The 20,394-nt window shown below is 46.6% G+C and overlaps 1 protein-coding gene across 1 annotated transcript in view; it reads right to left on the reverse strand.

Annotated features, from left to right (window-relative positions):
• Positions 1–6,684: 6,684 nt before the first annotated feature.
• Positions 6,685–20,394, reverse strand: part of GPR149 (G protein-coupled receptor 149) — a 34,101-nt gene continuing 20,391 nt past the window's right edge. The window contains exons 2-4 of the mRNA XM_061568139.1: positions 19,842–20,034; positions 16,047–16,573; positions 6,685–10,613 (exon numbers count right to left, since the gene is read on the reverse strand). Of these exons, the coding sequence (XP_061424123.1) occupies positions 10,011–10,613; positions 16,047–16,573; positions 19,842–20,034 (1,323 nt within the window). The 3' untranslated portion in view covers positions 6,685–10,010. The remainder of the gene's footprint in view (positions 10,614–16,046; positions 16,574–19,841; positions 20,035–20,394) is intronic.

Here is a 20,394-nt window from a genome sequence, read left to right on the forward strand (position 1 = left end):
CCCTTGAAACGATGGTGCAGGTTTCTTAAATCCCCCCCACCCCCAAGTCGGACCACCGCTGTCCACCCAGCAGTAGAAATTTGATAAACGACAGCGAGTGAATGGGCAGGTCGAGTGTAGTGGGGTAAAGCGTGGGTACTGCCCGTTGACGAACTGATACAGGACAGTTAGCCAATGGGCAGAGAGGGGTAGAGGAGAGGGGTTTACAGCGCTACCTCCCGTGGAGGCCTATCTACCGCCAGTGGCTGTGAGCAGACACCTGCAGGGCTGCACCTGAACTCACTCGTGACAGCGGCGGTAGAGGAAGCGGCTCCGTAGCCAAATGCTAATTCAGGGACAGCGCGATATTGAACAACATTCGTTGGGTTTTTTTTGTACTCGCCTGACCGCATTCGCCCCCTTCACGGTCAGAGATATTCAACAACAAGACACACGCGGCACGGATAGAGCGGGCTGAGCTCGTGTTTTCTGGTTTATTGTTCATTTCCAAATGTGAACTGACAATACTTGGGAATTAACGTGGAGCCTAACCACAAACAAACAAACAAATAAAACCCGGCCACTGGATCGCAACGACGCTCGTACCCCGTGTGAAACCTGTGGCGGGACAACATCAGTTGGTGTGGTGTAACGGGCAATGACTTCTACAAGAAAACAAAAAACGAACTGGAGTCTATATCCAGGTGAGATGTGTGCAAATCGAAGATTGTCGTTGGGTTCATCCGTTAACGATGCACGCGTTTGTCTTCATCTTGTTCAACAATAACCACCTCGGCCAGTGTTACGGAGTGAACAGTGACAACACACGTAACACTGTGTCTCAGATTGTTTTACGAACATTAGAATTATAAACTTTGACATGGCCGGCATGGTCAATAGCAACACACAAGATTGTGCAATTTCTATTCGTTCCCTTGTGGTGTATTATTCTTTTTTTTCATCACCTAGGCTTTCGCGAGTGATTCTATGATTCATGCTTCTTTTCTTGGGTTATATCGTGTCGGTAAAATGTCTAAATTACCTAGAGTTTAAGATGTTACATTACATCTTCATTGTACTGACACGAATTAACCGAAAAGTAACACATTTCGAATGAAACATTTATTGGCGTTTCGCTTTTCTAGAGTAAGATTTGACGGCAAATTGTGTGGGGTACAGTGCACAATCATATTGCGCGCGTGAGCGTGTGTATAAATCCCTTTGATACGTCTGCCCGTCCATCCGCTAAGATGCCATCATGTGGGGCGATGACATTTTCTTTGCGAAAGCATTCATCACGGTAGAGCCAAATCATAACTGCAGTTTTACAGGACTGCATAACATCTTACAACACAAGCGAGTGAAAGCATCGAACGGATACAACGTCGGCATTTGGGGAGAGAGAAGAAAAATGCCGCAACCTTTAACCCCAGGTTGCGAACAGCTTAGTATGACACTCGGGTGTATATAGTGGGGGGTCTTCAATAACGGTGCATGTACTGAACAACATTGCATGCCAACAGAAGCACATGCTTCCATGTAATTGTCCTACCGAACTGCGATTGAATAAAGAAGAGCTTTAAAACAACCGAAACATTACAGCCCACTGAATTACGTGATACGCAGCTGCTTTCCATTTGCAGTTATATGTTGTTTTACAGCCGTGTCAACCCAGAGGACACATACATATATATAACATATCTGCAGTCATAGATACAGCAACTTCCAGACAGCTAACGATTGCTTAAGAGACATCGCAACAATAATCTGGTCACACGGAGAAAAATGATGAAATGGAGGAAACAGAAGTTGCAATTCCTGCACTTTCATTGCGCCTCCTAATGCCGAGTGCTTTGAACAGATTGCTTTTTTTTGCCGAATGCTTTAGACTGAAGACGTGAACACCCCGAGGTGGTTAGATGACGTTACAGTCTGACACTGGTCTCATTTATTTCCGTCAACAGACCGGGCCCATACGTCTCACTCTCTCCATCTGGCAATGGCGTTATTTTTTGTTGTTGCCCAGTCTATCTCGGAAATAATCGTGAGTAATTGCTCAACGTTCAGCTCGATGTTTGACACATAAGCAAAGTAAAACAGGAAATAATGTGACCGTCAACAGTAACTCCTCTTATCCGTGGCCATTTGGTTGGACCAAAATATCGCAGATCCTTTCAACTGCGGGCCCATTCGCAATTCTAGTCCAATTATCCGTGAACATAATTCACGGGTAAGTGAATTAGCTGCGTGAATTATTTTCACGGGATTATCCGTGAGAATAAATCAGGGATAATCGCTGATAACAGGATGCCAATGCCTGCTGAACTCTTATCCTCAATGTAGAATGGGGAAATAAATCTCAGATAATTGTGCGTAATAAGAACAGCGTCACAGATAATGGGATTTTTTGTGGAACTTGTAAGTTAATTCATGTGTCATGGAAGTAATCAGCTGGATGGGGACACATTCAGCGAGAGGCACGGTTTGATGAATAAGGGACGTGACGGGAGGAAGAATGGACAGGAAAAGAATGAAAGGAAGAGATGGGGATTGAAAGAAGAGGAGGGTGGAGATCGGGGGGGAGGATGGAGATGATGGAAGCCAGGGACCTGCAGCCAAGGTAGAGCATCAGATAAGAGAAGATCGGTCACATCTCACGGATAATAGGAGCCGTGTGCAATAGGGGTCGTGGATAATCAGAGCGAGGATAATAGGGTCGCGGATGAGGGGAGTTCTCCTGTATGCAAACATGTACACAGCGTATGTGTGCGTATCTGTGTGTGTGTTTGTGTTGGCACAGAAGGGGGCACAGGTGGTGCATCTGCCAGTCATCTCAGTTCAGTCAGTAAACCCAATGGCACCTGGGCCTGTCCCGTGACCTCCTGCCAGCGGGCGTTCGACACTTCACGTGCCCTTAAAGTGCACATAGCCTGGCACAAGCGCCATGGTGACTTCACCACTACTAAGTGGTGAAATGGCGGTTGTTGCTGTTGTGAGTTGCACCTTGATGTCATGATTACGTTTTTACTGCGGTGATGTAATAACCACAAAAATACCACACGCCGTCTGCTTCGCAGTGGATGTTAGAGATGCCCTGACGTCATTCGCAAGTGGAGGCCCACTGTGTGCCAACGCCAGGGCCCAATTGGGATGTTACATAGCAAGCATCGCCCCCTTTTGTACGTATGTTGAACTTCTTTCGCACCGTACGTGGCTAGCCGTGCTAATCGGAGGTGCGGGGGGAATGACAACGCAAACTAACCACAAGAAGCAGTTTTTTTTAACTTAAGTATATCAATGTCTCAGGGCACTCTTGCAAATCAGACTCATCGTGGTATCTTGAGTCCTCAGCTGGTGAAACAAGACACACTCGAAACTCGAAGATGCAGCTTTTATACCAGAATAGCTAATTCAGTGATGAAATAAAAAAAAAAACGTAATTGTCTAAACTGAAATTGTTCTGCATCCTTAAAAAAAAAACACATCAATCCGTATACCATCTTTAGTTTACGTAGACAATGAATTCAACCACATTGATTGAAACGTGTCAATATACAACCACAGTACTGGTTTACACAGATTGTAAGTTGGTTAGCATGTAACAACGAACACATATTACATAGATTAAGATATTTTCAGTAAGTGAGTGCCCTTTAAATAATACTTAAACGTGAATGTTGTTGGTATATTTTATAAATGCAAGTTGTACAATTGGCATGTTATCATCATCAATTTTAGTCTTTAAATTATCTTTAGCTATTCTAAAATTTGTCACGGAAACTTATTTTTTTATAGGAGGTGCCTCATGGGTAAAACGAGCTGCTCGCAATCAAAAGGTTTAAAGGTCACACCCTGGTTAAGGGGTAGACTCCGTCCATCATCCCTCCAGGGTCAATAAAAGGAGTACCGCTTTGTTGGTGAGCCATCAGTGGTTGTCCTACGGAGTGACTCTCCGCTGACGTAGGATTGCAGAATTTCCACCACTGCCTCGTGGCTGTACACGGTAGATGTGTACAAATTCCACAATGCTCATTTGAGCAGGAAATCACCGTGGCTATTAAAACTCGTGACATTGCCATGTCTTTTTTCACTGCATACATATTTTTATTTTGCTGGACTATGTGCGTTCAAATGTTGCCAAACATCAAGCTCGGTTAATGATTCTACACGGTTGGTTGTTCAGATTATACGCGTTGTTTATTACGTTAGTTAAAACAATTAACTCCACCTTATTTGCGTGTCACAGATTTTGAAAGTACTGCGTAGGCTTTCACGGATGTGCTGCTCGCTGTGTGCAGCTCTGATGTGTTTTCTGCTTGCACCACGGGGCGTTGTATGGCACCATGTCCGACCATTTCGCTACACGTGCTGGGATGAATCCGAGAGGTGTTCAGCATATGAACGCCCACGCAGTTTGTGCTCAACCGTGTTGCATCAACATTGCAGGCGGTTTGTGAACTCGCACGAAATGTTAAACGGACAGTAACACCCTGTTGAAGCGATTGCAATGTGACCCTTGTCACAGCCACGCTATCATATCTTGCCAAAGGCCAACAGTATTATCACGGAAAGCTACGCCATATTCTCTACGTGAGTTTATTCATGTACGAGATGATGCACGAGTACACACTTCAGAGAGACCTCAAGCGAACAGCGACAACGTGTGCGCGTCAAGGTGTGCGGGTCAAGGTGTGCGGCGTGATATGCACATGCCACTCGATTACTTATTTCTAGACGAGACAGCATTGCCTTGTGTATATTAGACATCAACGTCGCTTGAAAGCGTATGAGTAGCGTCGGTCTAAATGATGCGCTGTATAATAAAGCCGTTAACTGAAACACGAATTGTCCATCTGCCATACACTTAACATTAAAAAGTGCAAATGTTCCTTTAGATAACTATTCACATACCTGAAGTTATTCCATCCCACCTTAACCTTGCATTGGCTTTACATGAATTCCGCTGAACGTCCGAAATGTCTCGGTTTGAATCGGGGGCTTTATTGTTATTCCCATCGCCCCCTTTGCACGCCTGCAATGCACAGACGCAGACTTTATAACAGCCGGTGGTGGCCCATTGGGCTAAGCAGCAGCTGTTACACAAAGGATGACCGTGTCAAGACGATCGGCAGTGAGGGCGGTTACATGACATCGCAGACAGGGAATCCTCGGATCTTAAGTGGCGAGGAGGGTAGGCGGATCACGAAGATGTATGTTAACGTCGCTACGAGGTAGTGGCGCAGCGAATGGATTCTTGAATATGACCCTTTGCGGATTGACCCCTTGGATAGGTTTTGGGTTTTTCTCCAGGCACTCTCTTGTCCTCCCACGTGAAAAGAACTCGCTATAAAGGACCTGGTTAAATATACAAGGACAGGACAATCCTTGGATTAAAAATAAACGTCTTAAGCTTCAGGAAACATTTGTCTGGATAAATAGCTTAATTTATTATCATGTCAATTCCTGTTAGTCTCAGTTTACTTTTAAATGTATATACTGTGCAAGTTTAAGTTTGACTAGTATATATTTTTACATGTATATATAATCTTGCCTTCTGCTAATACTGTACTTTAATGAAACTGGACCCTGTGTTGCACTCCGCTGTACAATGCGACCTCAATACAGGCAGCAGGACACACAAGGCGTCCTCTGATGAGTCACCAGGACCTCGAAGCTCTCTTCAAAGACACGTTCGATACAAATAATTTCTCGGACAAAAGCTCGCGGTGACCTTTCAACTCCTTTCTTGACCCCCCCCCCGTCCATCCTTCTCTCCCAAATCCTCATGTCCTCAACTGATCCTTTCCCTCGGCTCTCTGCGTTGGCTCTCACTCACTGAGGTGTGACGCTCCCGCCTCTTGGAATGTTCTAATCCCTTCCCTGCCGTTTCTCGCCCTCTTCTCATTCTACCCTCTCTCGAGTCTCACCTCGCCTCGTTTTACTCATCCATTCACCTTCCGCTAATCCTTCTCACCCCTTCCTTCCAGTTGCCTGCCTGCAATTGAGCAAGGCTGTCTCCCAACTATGAGTCATTGAATCTCCCCGCCTCCCTCTCGTCTCTCTTTCGAAGTGATATGATTTTGAGTATCAACTATAAATCGATGTCTAAGTTGGAATACCAGCTGATAACTTCAGAAGACACATTGTGAACTTATGTCTACCATATACTATGTATTCTTCAAAGGCAGTGTTTATTGATGAATGAGGTGAGTTAATTTAACACGTAGGCTTTCACGACCAATATTATACATATTAGAGGTTGTTGGGTTAGATCGCGTAAATATAAATTATATATAAATGTACGCGATCTAACGCGTATATTTGGAGAGTAACCCCACACCACACTGGTGTGATGAACTAGTAACGAATTGGTATGTTCTCTTTATAATACAAACCTTTCTATTTAGCTGTGTTGGGTGGTTGCTGGTTCAACGACACATTTATATTCATGCGATGTAAACCAACATTTCGATTATGAGGTGAGTCGATCTTCTTGGTTCTTTCGGTAAAGTCACGTAGAAGGGAAGTAATAAAATAATAAAAATAAAACATAATATATAAAGTCACGTAGAAGGGAAATAATAAAATAATAAAAATAAAACATAATATGTTTTTTAATTATTTTAGAAATAAAACATGTTTTATTTTTATTATTTTATTACTTTCCTTCTACGTGACTTTACCGAAAGAACCAAGAAGATGAATCCCTGCAGCCATGAAAGCTTTAAATCGAAAGGTGAGTCGATGTTTTAATTTGTGCTTGTGCACTACTGCCAATTACAGTTGCCTTGTTATCAATTTCTCCCAAGGTTTGTCAGTGGCTCGCGATCAGAAGGTTACGCGTTCAAGTCCTGGTTTAGGGGTTGATGCAACCCATCATCCCTTCAGGATCCATGAAATAAAAACCATTGCGTGGAAAAGTCAACAGTGGTTGTCCTACGGAGAGGCCTGCCAGAACTTCTGGACGATCTCCCTTCAACTCGTGATTGGCTTCGTAAGTAACTAAACGCGGTAGTGGATGACCCCGTTGAACATTGTCATGACTATGTTGTGAAAAAATACGAGACGGCGGTGAATCTTCTTGGTTCTTTCGGTAAAGTCACTTTACCGAAAGAACCAAGAAGATGAATCCCTGCAGTCACGAAAGCTTTACGGCGGTGAATGTTTTCTCCATTTATATTCATGCCTTTGTGTCCCCGATCCGAGTTTGAAAAACACCTTCGATAATTATTTCATGATGGGGTGTTCTCTCCATTTGCATACGTGATTATTGTTGGCATTAGCCAAGCTACCTGGTCTCCAGAGGCAGACACTGCAGCAGTGAGCATGGATGATTGTACTGTGCTGATGAGTCCTAACATTGGCAAAACCGGTGCACACTCTGTCTCACTGTTGCCTGTCAGTCATTCACATTTGGTCAAATTTATTTCGATGGTGACCTAGGACAAGAAAACCGCAATGGTTATAAATCAGTGCGTAATACCTGCCACGTCAAATGGATCCATAACATTGACGGAGAAAATGGAACACAACACCTGAAAAGTGTCCAAAGATGCTTGGGAGAGGTGAATGCTCGGAATTGAACTCTGAGGCAGAAAGAGGGACATGTGGATTAGAGAACATTGGCAAGTTGGAGGCATCGCGTTGACTGTGAAGAAAAGAGAGATGAATTTCGATTTAAAGCTTTCGTGACTGCAGGGATTCATCTTCTTGGTTCTTTCGGTAAAGTCACGTAGAAGGGAAGTAATAAAATAATAAAAATAAAACATAAAATAATTCTCACGACGTTTCGGCCACAACGCAAGTAGCCGTCTTCAGGTGAAGACGTTTCGACCACAACGCAAGTAGCCGTCTTCAGGAAAGAACCAAGAAGAGAAAAAAAGAGAGATGGTTGCATTGGGCAGGGCACATCGCGAGAATGGATCACAGTCGGTGGTTGAGACTAATGCCTGAGTGGCAGCCAAGGGACGGAATAACGCCCGATAAAGTACATCAGCTGCGGAGATGGAGCAATGGCATTACGCGATGTGCTGGAGCTGTCATGGGATAGGGCGGTGGCTTTGGGGGTGAAGGCCTTTCAGCATTAATATATCGTGGCTGCTGCTGCTGATCATGATGATGATGGCGCTTTGCGGTCATCTGCCCTGCGTGCAAGTTTATAAACAACAACGACAACTTGAAATGAAAAAATTACAAACGTGCACAGTTTTACGTGCGGGGATGTACAATGCGTGCAGATCGTGCACAGTCGATGCAAGGTCAGCCTGTGATGGGCTCAAGGATCTTCTGTCGACTTTACGATGAACCTGAAACAGTTCCGTTTATCATCATGGATCATCTGTGCATGCGTTTGCGTTAGCTCCTTTTGTGCAAGAATTTACTTTTGGAAAAGTAGAGAGAGAGAGAGAAAAAATAACTGCTCATTAAAAAGTAAATTGCCCATTAAACATGCTGACAAAAGAACCCGCTCTAGAGGGGCAGTTTATTCTGAGTGCTGATGACACATCCTCTCACTTAAACATGTGGAACTGTGAATCACGGAGTGTGTGTTGGTATTTAGTTGGTATAGTGGTTAGTGCACTGCGCTACAAACCCAGCGACCCAAATTTAATTCTCGCTCACGGCCAATACCAGCAGTGACGATTATCTGAACCGGTCCCGAGTCTCCCATAGGTCGATTTAGCCTAAATTGAGTACCTGGTGCGATGTGTAAAAACATCGCTACTGGGGAGACAAAGGCGGTCGGGCGTGGTGCTGGCCACCCACCCCTCGTGTGCCATACCGTCCTTCATAGGTGCTCACATAGAGCACTTGCCCAACAGTCTGTAAAGGCTATACTAGGGGGGATCTTTATCTTTGTTTGTTAGCATACACTGCCTTGCAAAAAGATAAAGTGACATAGAATACGCCTAACTGTTCCTTTCGCCTTTGACAAGTAGACAACATGTCAATGGAGCTGCATGCCCAGAGCTCTGTTTGAACTCATTCCATATCAAATAAAATAACCGGGGGGGGGGGGGGTAATGTTACCTCCCCAACGTCACGGACATTCGTTGTGAACTTTTGTTTAAGACTCAAGAGTTGTAAAATAACGAACGCTATTTTTCTTCTAAAATATTAAAATGCAGTTGTCTTCGTATTCATGATTACAAAGGTTCGAAACCGGCGTTATGTGTTGACCGTCGCCTTCACCGTTGCTTGTAAGGCCGTGGACCCTATGCGATCATTTTGCATCACTTGCAAACGTAAGCACTTAAGGCTGATTGCGTCGTTCGGGGTTACTCCGCTGCCTTCGCTGGCAGCAGCGTTGCGGCCGCGTGTCAATAGAACAGCCACCGATTGTGCTTTTTTTTCTCTCTCCTTTTGTTTTATTCGGAGCTCAAAGCAGCAGCGTTCCTCTCTCTCTCTCAAATGTCCGTGGCCCCGGCCACTTCCACGCTCCGCGCCCATCACGGTCGCGTTAATACGCGCAGCGTTCTAACCGCGATGCCCAATCGTCCGACTCTCGGTTGGAAAATGCTGTGAGTTCCAGTCCAATCCATCGATTCTCTGCAGTGGATAAAAATGGGTGAAGTGATCTTCACCTGTTGGCCTGCGGAGAGACTTGTCCCTCTACCATAGCACACGTGGACTTTCTCTCCCGCTGTCTCGGCGCTGCCCAGCGGAGATGCGCCTTACACAAAGTGCCTCGCGGACTAAATGACACTCGGGACTCTCCGGGCAGGTTTTTTTTCTTTTTTTCGAATCCATTCCCTTCATTTCCCCGACGTCTTTCGACACGCACGATGAGCTGCAGCGACACCGACATGCTGAACGATAGTAAACAATCGTGATAATATAAAAACTCAAGACGCGTACAGCTTCTACGACCGCCGAGTGCAGCGCCATCCACATAGCTCAACAACCCTCGCGTCTAGTTCTCATGACGACGACGACAACAACAACAACAAAACTTGAGTTTGAAAAGCCAACAAAATAAAACAACCACCGCCACCACACGGACGGCGGAGGAAGAAGACGACGAAACTCGGCTAAGTGGCGGCGGCAGTGGCGCTGTCGCCCTTCTCCCGCTCACGGTACACCTGGTTCAGCAGCTGGATCTCCTCCTTGTAGCCGCCGCCGTCGTCCGGCCGTTCCTTGCGGCTGTTCTGCCGGTGCGCCTCCACCGTGTCGGGGATGGTGATGTTGATGTCGCTCTCGGGGCTGTTGGAGGGGATGAAGAGCGAGTAGGAGGCGCTCTCGTCCAGGTCCACCGACACGAAGCGGTTCTCCTTGCGAGAGTAGCGCAGCGAGGGCGAGCGCGCGCGCGTCGACGACTGGCTGATGTTGCTCACGATGGACACCGTGTCCATCTTGTCGCCGTTGTCGCAGATCTCCAGCACCTCCAGGTGGATCTTCACGTTGGTGTCGCCGAGGCCGCCGCCGCCGCCGCCGCCGCCGCAGCCCCCCTCCGAGCTGGGCTGGTGCCCGACGCTCTTGGAGCGGTAGACCTCCACCTTGCGGGGCACGGGCAGCGCTTGCTTGCCGTCGCCGCTGATCTCATAGGTGGAGAGCGACAGCGTCTTGCCGGTGGGCGACTGCAGCGACACGGTGCCTTGGATGGCGCAGAGCGGAGTCGAGAGGCCGCCCAGACGCTGCGAGCAGAGACACGGGGTTGGTTTATTTTTTATTTTTGCGAGGGTGGTTTAGAAATCAGAATCAGAAAGGGGTTTTATTCGCCATGAAAGTTCGCACAGACGAGGAATTGACTTTTACTTTGGCCGGAAGGTGCATACATTCAACATATAGGAATCTTAAATCTGAAATAAGTGGTTTACAAGTCTAACTATACTAAAGGTACACGTCTAACTAATACTAAGGAGCTAAAGTATGTAAAAATTGAATAAAATAAAATCTAAAATATACAATAGCTATAATTACAATATAAAATGACAAAAATGCAAATAGGGTAACATAGTGCAAATATGTCAGGGTGTCATTGTGCAGATATTGTGTTAAAGTCAGTTTGAGCGTTAAAGTCAGTTTGAGCCCATGGCCTTGTTGAGGCGGGGGGGGGGGATGGAAAGAAATTCTCAGACAGCACTGCGGAGGTTGTCACGGTCGTGCCATACAGCTCCACGGATACCTGTCTGTGTGTGTGTGTGCGCGCGCGCGCGCGCGTGTGTGTGTGCGTGTGTGTGTGCGCGTGTGTGTGTGCGTGTGTGCGCGTGTGTGTGTGTGCGTGTGTGTGTGTGCGTGTGTGTGTGTGCGTGTGTGTGTGTGCGTGTGTGTGCGTGTGTGTGTGTGTGCGTGTGTGTGTGTGCGTGTGTGTGTGTGCGTGTGTGTGTGTGCGTGTGTGTGTGTGCGTGTGTGGTGCGTGTGGTGTGTGCGTGTGTGCGTGTGTGTGCGTGTGTGTGTGCGTGTGTGTGTGTGCGTGTGTGTGTGTGCGTGTGTGTGTGTGTGCGTGTGTGTGTGTGTGTGCGTGTGTGCGCGTGTGTGTGTGTGTGCGTGTGTGTGTGCGTGTGTGCGCGTGTGTGTGCGTGTGTGTGTGTGCGTGTGTGTGTGTGCGTGTGTGTGTGTGTGTGCGTGTGTGTGTGTGTGTGCGTGTGTGTGTGCGTGTGTGTGCGTGTGTGTGTGCGCGTGTGCGTCGCTTTTCGGGTCGTGCCACACGTTGTTTGGCACAATGTCCGACGTTTGTTCGTGCCACGCGCCGGAAGCTTCGACGTTAACTTCTTGGTTCATGAAGAAGCTTCTGCTACGTGGACAACTTGCCCAACAAAATGCGGTACAACCCCAACACGCGTGAAAGAGATAATGGTACGTAAATATATTCTTTGCTTTTACTGTTTTTACATGGCACCTTTTCCCTCGTAGGTCTCGGGGCCCCCTACATTTTTTATATAAAAACAGCAGTTTTCATTTCACACACAGACACACACACACACTTTAACCAAAGCTTTTGTGAACGAAAAACACTTTCATCGTTTCCCTAAAGCCCAGCAGAGTACGTGTGAGGTGCATCTCAGCCGGGAGGGAGTTCCAAAGTCTTGGCAATTCAACTAGAACATGTAATGCCTGATCCTTTTGAGTCGGTCTCGCGGGACTGCATGAAGCGCCAATCCAGAGGAACCCAGATTCCGCATACAGGATTAATGGTACCCGGCGGTCTTGGTGGTTGAGGCGCAAAACCCTTTTTTTTATACTGACACATTGGGGCACCGCGGTGGCGAGATGTTAACTACCTCGCCTGGTATTCAAGAGGTCGTGGGTTCGATCCAGACCCTGACGCCTGTTATATATTTGGAGTTTGCGTGTCTCACCCCGTGGCCACGTGGATTATTCACCGGGTCCTCCGATTTTTCCTCCACATTTAGAAACACGCGTTTTGAGCATTTGGCCAACTGTGATGGCGGGCACAAGCCGGCGTGAGTAGGTTAAACGTTGAGTTTTATAAGGGCACCACGGGGTTGACCAGCCCCTCCCCACCCAGCCCCACCCCTCCCACCTCCCACCCAGCCCCTCCCCACCCTCCCCTTTCCACCCAGCCCTACCCCACCCTCCACACCCAGCCCCTCCCCACCCTCCCATCTCCACCCAGCCCCACCCCTCCCATTTTTGGATGCATGACGGACGGACACAATAATCCCATGTGGGCTGGTGTAACCAGGAGGTTCCTACCAGTATAAGTGCTCCGTTTGTAGGCTGAACATGAATCACATACCTCTCCTATTTATTCGTGCATTTGATTATTTCCTTGCCTATATTATCAGCTTGTGATCTAGATTAGTGCCGGATTAAATAACATTCACAATTGTGATTTGTAACTTTGATCGTTACCTGTGTATCGATAGTTAGATTTTAACGTGCAATTTCATTGAGGGACTCTGTGTTGTTGTCTTGGTGTGGTCTGGGACTGTTGTTGTTGTTTTGCTGCCTTTCCCAAGGATTGCATTTAGTGTTGAAAAATTGGCAGGAATGTATGTCCTTATGCAATTTGTCTTTAAATATTTTATTTATTTGTACATATTTATTTTTAGTGACTTGACCATCTGTTTCTCTATGTCGCACTGCTATCGTTTTATTGTTGTATTGTTGAATTGTTTGTTGTTGTAACTCGCTGACCCTGCCCCTTCCAGCATCTGTGAAAATTTTTCTTCATAGCCCATCAGATTCTTCCAGGATAACAAAACTAAATTCTGATTCTGATAAAAAAAAACATTTAGCTGCAATCGCTTATCCAACATTTCGTCTGGCCAGTTTGAAATAAATATACAACGTGACAAACAGAGCTCCCGCTAGTGTAGACAATTTTTCCACCAGCAGTGACATGGGCAGGTAATAGCAGGGCTGCACCTTTACCTATATTTATCCAGGAAAACCCACACGCTGCATTGATCAATTACAAGTGTTTGCGACGCCAGAGGAAACGTGAATAATCGTGGAAGTCCGCGCATACACGGGGAATGTCACTCGGAGCTCTGCTCCGACACACATGCACTCATGGAATTACAATTCTGTCTCTGCTTGTCGCGTCCTTGCAGTCCAAACCCTAACAGCATCTGGTATGTGCAGGCAGCCTGCCATCCGAGTACTTAACTCCTGAGACCCGACGAGTCGCTGGGCAGCGGCACTCGGGGAAGTTTGCTCCCAGGTAGCGCAGCGACGAGAGCTGCTGATCGCAGCCAGGCTCAAGGAAAAGTTTGCACAGCAACTCGATCTATTTTGAGCTTCAGCCCAAAGCCCTCTCTTTTTCCGCTACCACTGTAATCTGTACGCATCCATTGAACAACGCAGGGGTCTGATTGCGGGAAAGAAGAAATGGCCGGTCATAAACAGACTGGCTGCAGCAAGAATGACAGATTATACGTGCAACAGGTATTCCTATATTTGCTTAGCGTGTCTGCCTGGCTACTTTTGAAGTGTTTTAAATTGCAAACAAGGCGGTTAAAACATCAGACTGCAGTGTTTTCTGTCTTGGAAGAAGGCGTATTTGTTGTAAATGGGAAAGTTCCGTTGTGCCACCACAGCAGCGAATGTGAGGAACTTACATGCACAGTCCAAAATGTTTAGGTTAATTAAAGTCTCATGTCATCGCCTCTAACAACTGCCGTTTTTAATTCTCATTTAAGCTGCCAGTGACTAAAAAGTTACTCATAATAATTCTTAAATATAATGAATTGAGGCAGGTGAGCGCAGCGACGCGGGCGTCGTGCTAGAACAATTATGAAGGATGTTATTGTTGTGAAATTTTGTCAAAGTGACAGCAGGAACCTCACTGAAAATGGGAACGAGTAAAATGTTCTACGTTCAGCCAAACTGTAATACTGACGACACAAGTGCAGCGTGTGCAGCAGTTACCTACGCTCCCTTTGACGACGTGTCAACAATGTTATCCAAACAGATTCAATGTATATAAGAAGGCAAAGGTGCAGCCACGGAATTGCGAGCTCATGCCACTGCTGGCAGAAGGGCCTCCGCAAGATAAAACTTTCGAGAGCCCCTCTCGAGGGATTTGGCCTACTCTTCCACGCTGCCCAGAGCTTGGGAGTACCCATACTTTACCCCACCACACGTGACCTGCCTCTTGACTAATTGCTGCGTACCCACATAACAGAATCAGAATATTTATTGACACTGGAGGATTCCGATGAGCCGTGAAGATCTTTTTCACAGATGCCGAGTAAGGGTGGCTCAGAAAGTTACAACAACAAACAATACAAAAAACACAATAGGAATGTAATGTATAGGAAAGCGAAGCAAATCAGTAATATACTATCAGGCAAAGCCCACTGGCTATTAGGTTTTTCAGAAACAACCTGGCCACAGACGTGGAAGGATTTCATAAATTCTCCCATTGATTCAACGGCAATACTGGGAGATCGGATCGATCCGGCGACCTATGGATTGTGAGGTCATGGCGACATCCCAATGCATTTAATTGGTGAAGGTTTGCTAATAATATTCTCCCAATGTGTTGTGCATTATTAGAAGAAGAAAAAAAAACATTCGCTCCGGAAAAATCATTCTGGAAATGATATCGTAAACATGTAGCAGTCAAATTTTGATTTTAAGCTTTCGTGACTGCAGGAATTCATATTATTGGTTCTTTCGGTAAAGTCACATAGAAGGGAAATAATATTATAATAGAAATATAAAACAATAAAATTCTCACGACGTTTCGATTGCTTGTGTTGCAGTCGAAACGTCGTGAGAATGTTATTGTTTAATATTTGTATTATTATATTATTTCTCTTCTACATGACTTTACCGAAAGAACCAAGAATATGTAGCAGTCAGTTAGCTTTAATGTCAGGCTAATAACACTGAGTCTGTGCTCTGCAGTTGCCTGGATGAAAAGTGGGCGAGGTTTTTTCCCAATCCTGGCCAGCTGGCTCAACAACTTAATAAGTGAATGAATGGTCTGGAGCTAAATGCATGATAGACAACAACGGCACCCTAAAGTTACGGTGACCTACAATTACGGACGAAAGTAAAGGTAGCGCACGGTAATGGTAACGTATAGTAGCAATAATGTTGAGTTAAATCTTGACTTAAAGCTTTCGCGACTGCAGGAATTGATATTATTTGGGTCTTTCAGTAACTGTACCTTACCATAATGGTAACGTAAAGTTACCGTTATATATTCTTCTTCGCAGTTCGCGTCCATTTAAAGTGTATGTAACATCGATCGTGTTGAACTACCAAAGCGGCCTCGCTGCCTTGTCAGTGGCAGGAAAAACAACTTTTTATTTGACCAGGTAAAGCTCACTGAGCTATATATCTCTTTTCAGAGGCGACCTGACCACAAATGACAGCTCAACAAAGTGGCTTATCGCGTCGACTTTTATCGCGGCCAAATACCTTAAATGCCCGTCGATTCTAAATGCGTGAAGGAAAATCGGAGGATCTGGAGAAAATCTACACGCGACCACGGGGAGAGTGAGAACACGCAAACTCCAAATATACAACGCGCGTCGGGGTTTAGGCATCGAACCCACGACCTCCTGTACACCGGGCGAGGTAGTTAACATCTCGCCCAGAGAGAAAGTGCGGCGAGCTGTTTGAGCGCGATGGCTCGGGGGCCTTGCCTGTCGCGGCGTGCGCTCCGACTTGCTGCGGCACCACTCCCACTCGAGGCCGTCCGAGTGGAGGCCGTCGTGCAGGTAGAGGCCGCTGCGCGTGGTCCGGTCCCCGTGGAGGCCGTCGGCCCCGCTCTCGGAGCGGCGGCCCTCCCTGGCCCCGAAGCGTTTCTGCGTCTGCCCGCCGAACATCGCCGACACCTCGTCGCGGAAGTCGCACGGCTGGGCGTAGCGCGGCGGCGACACCTCGGCGTTCACCACCTGCGACTTTGGCACCGAGGCCACCTCCACCCGGGCCGACGAGTACGGCTGGGACCGGAGTGGCACGGCGGTTCCCGTGCCGGTGCCGACGCCGACGCCGCCGATGCCCCCGACGCCGCAGCTGGCATGCTCCGAGTCCTTGGCCGATTGGTTGGGCAGGATGTTGACCTTGTCGTTGTTGAAGAAGTACTTCTTGGGAGAGATGTGGTCGGCTCGGTACATCTCGTAACCCTTGTGGAAGGAGAGGTCGATGCCCAGCGCCACGCTCTGCCCTGCTAGGAGACACAGTGGAAGCGCGGCACGGGTGTTATCCCAGCCTTGTTATTATTAGTTTTACAGTTCGGGCCTTTGGCTGTGGGTCACTAATGGAGATTGCGCCGTCCCAGTGCTCACTGGAGCGTGGTGACGCGTTTAGTTTGATTTCCACGCGTGCTCTGTTTGTTCTGCTTCGTGTGGCGACCTACAGCTAGCTTTCATTATTCACTAAATGAATCCTGCGAAAAAAATGAATTTTCCATCAACATTATATCGTCACGGCTTACTTACTGGTACATTTCAAATTTTGAGATGTGGTTTACGGCGATGGCACAGAGTGGTTTGTTTGTAAATATTCCCACATTGTCATTATAAGCAATTTACTCGCGTGAATATAAATGTGTCGCTAAACCCGCCACCACCCAACACAGGCAATGAGTAAGGTTTGTTATGTTAACAAAGCGTGCCAATTGGTTACTAGTTCAGCACGCCGGTGTATTGGAGAGTAAACCCACAACATTTATAATTCGATCCCACCCAAAAAAAAAACTTATGTGTAATATTGGTTGCGAATGCCTGTGTGTCAAGCATTACTCAAGGTCACTCGGTGGCTCAGAGGTCAAGAATGCCAAGCTGGCACCACTGTGATCCTGGGGCTCAGATCCAAACCCACCACCACCACCACCTGTGATTGCAGTGACAAAACTACGTGAATAAATGTATGAAGGAGTTTTCTGATATCCGCTTCCGTGTGGTGGTTATAACAAAGCGGGGAGGAGGGGGGGATGTATTGCTTCATGACATGACACCGATAGCACAATTGGGATACAATATCTATATGTAGTATTTGATTCGCATTTGTTCTCAACAAACATTCCGCAGATTAGGGCCAGCATGGTTCATTCGATGTCGGCAGAAAGCTGCTGATGTTTGCAAATGTTGCAGAGCAATGTCGGTAAAGTGTACCATGAACAACGAGGCAACGATTTTGTTGTTGTTGTTGCAGTCACGATGCTTCATGGTCTGTGCATACAGATGTACATCGATTCCACGCTATTCCTATTGATTCCTTGCATCACTGGATACATCGTCATTGACGGCTGCGCCCCGCGCTTGATATATATCTTTTTCGCGTGCGCATCTTGCGTTTTGTCGGCGTTCGTCGTAACTTTTGCTTGTGCTCGGAACATTACGCACGCACGCCTGTCGATGTAGATGCAACCCCCCACTGCCTTTGCCTGTTTGGGCAGGGAAGTCACTTTATCATGGGACCTTTTTTTGCCAGTATCAAAGTATTAAAAATAAGAATAGGTTTTTTATCTTTTCTGGCAATAAATCTGTTCGCGTTTTGGCTAGGCCATGAAGAAGGCTGTTTCTGGTGTAAGCCAATCAGTTTGAAAAACAATGCAAATATAATTATCAGAGCATGTTTTAATCGTGATTTGAAGCTTTCGTGATTGCAGGATTATGCATCGCTCGGTGTTTCTTTTGCTGACCGTTCAGTTTTTTGCTCACATCTTTTTTTGTTGCTGATTATCAAGTTTCTCGACCATATGTCATCACAGGTCGCGGATACTCACCGATGTGAAAATGAAATCGTACACGTGGGCATCGAGCCATTACAGGTGTGGCTGCTGTGGTGACAAAATAGCCACGAGGGCTGATGTGTACACAGGGTCTCATCCGCAAACCACTTTTTGTCCTCGAGTTAAACGCTGAATGAATAACAGACAAACACATTTCGATAAATCAATATTAGCACGACGACGATGATGATGATGATTTTTAAGCTATCGTATTTCATCCACGTGTCAATAGATGCCACTAGGGTGCAATGACACCCAATCAATTAAATATTTGGCCAATTTCGACGTCAGGTCATGCCCTTAAAAAAAAACATCTTTCATTTTAGAAAGAGATACTCTTCTGGTGATTTTTGGTGGATTGCTTATCCTTCTACTGTTAGCAAAACAACGGTAATATTATCCGTTCGCTGCACGTAACAGGCGTTTGTGGGTCAAGCCCATTGGCCACCCTGGTTAATAATGGGAGTGTACTGACCGTCAATAAGTGCCTTCTGCTTCAACGGATGCTAAAGATCCCGTGATGGTATGAGAATAAGAGTAGGGCACGTGTCCTAGGGTTACAGCATGAAAAATAACACTGGTCAACACACTTTTTCTGGCATAAGGTATTCCAACGGTTTTAAGTTAATTTTGGGGGTGCTGATTCCAAATCTGGCATCTGGTTTCTGAGATATCAAATATTGCATTTTCAATAAAAACTGCAGAAGAAAAATATTAAATAAATGTGGATATCTACATAAAATTTTATTATAAACACACTATCCTAAAAATACAGCACCATATTTTAACACTAAAGTAGTCACTGACTCGCAACAACTTGCAATCTTAAGTGACGAATTAATTTCGGGTAAAATCTATGAAAATGGGGTATGCCGATAGCATAAAAATGATGTGATAGAGCAAATCTGAGATCAGATTTGGAATTAGCACCCTGAAATTAGTCTAAAACAGCTGCAAAAGTCCAGGCCAGAAAAAAATGTTTTTTTTGTTGACCAGTGTAATATTACTTTGCTCACGTAGTTCTTGATTGTGAAAAAAAACCACGTCACACACCACTGCACCCAGAGATAGCTGCCACAGGAAAGTCCCCTTGGCTAGGCTACCATCAGCACAATCGAATGGTTGAGATGTGACGCGAGGTGCTTTGAGCTGCTATCGCATTTAAACGATCTGAATCTTTATCTGTAACGTCTAAAATCGATTCAAAACTAGGCTTGTCCGGGTGTCCTTTACGCGACAACATAACCCTTTCCCGTTCCGAGATGTCTGCAAGTTGCAGGGTGTGAGTCCCGTTTACCTCTGAATCCCAGAATGCGCTAGCGGCTCAGCATTAATTTTATTTAGAGAGGCGTTGCGCCGTTGTTTTTAAAGACGTTGTTACCCACCGCAGAGAACTGTAGCGACACGACCGCTGCACTCTATGATATCCGGTTCCAAACTGTGCCACACGCCCTCCTCATGGCCTTGTGGGAGCCTCAGTACCGATTAAGTTAATTTAGTTTTTTTTTCCGGTTTCGTTTTTATGACGTGCACTTGCGTAGCGCCGTTGTTTTTCACGTACGTAGCGCCATTGATTCCAGCCCGATGACATACACGTACGTCATCGTACTGGAATCAGATTAAAGGGTTACGAGACGGAGACTGACAGACAGAGGGACACGCACGCACGGAAAAGATGCGGTCAGGCGCTGACGTCGCTCACCCTTGTCGAGCTCCGGGTTCATCGCGTAGGTGTTGCGTTGGCAGTTGATGATGCAGCCGCACGGCAGGTGCAACCACTTGCGGGACAGGATGAGCAGGGGCGACAGGAGCATGGCGAACAGCGAGAGGATGAAGCTGAGCTCCTCGGAGGACGGGCTCGGTCGGCCTGTGCTGAACTGCAGCGCCAGGTGAATCTGGCGTCGGAGAAGTGGGGGAAAGGAATGGCATCCAAATCAAGTCGTGAGTGTGCACGGCGCGGGTGCGCACTCTGTCCTGCGTCGGTCTCGTGTGCACAGTGGCAGGGATCGCTCCCACTCTGTGACTCGTTGCGGTTGCAAGCACGTGGAATCGAAAGCTCTCAGATCCCCGTTTCCTCCAACATGTAAAACACTCATTATTTGGCCGACAACTTAATATATAGAGGACCGCAGAGCTTGGTCAGTTGTTGGTGTCAGCTAGCCGCGTGGCTGCCTTTGCCGCTCGTCCGTGGTTTCTCCTCGCGCCTCTGAGTTCTTCCCCCTCTACGAGAGCGAGCGGACACTGTGGTGGCGTTA

Source organism: Lethenteron reissneri, chromosome 40 (assembly GCF_015708825.2).
Source record: "Lethenteron reissneri isolate LAM-NWPU_2019-01 chromosome 40, ASM1570882v1, whole genome shotgun sequence".
NCBI lineage: Eukaryota > Metazoa > Chordata > Hyperoartia > Petromyzontiformes > Petromyzontidae > Lethenteron > Lethenteron reissneri.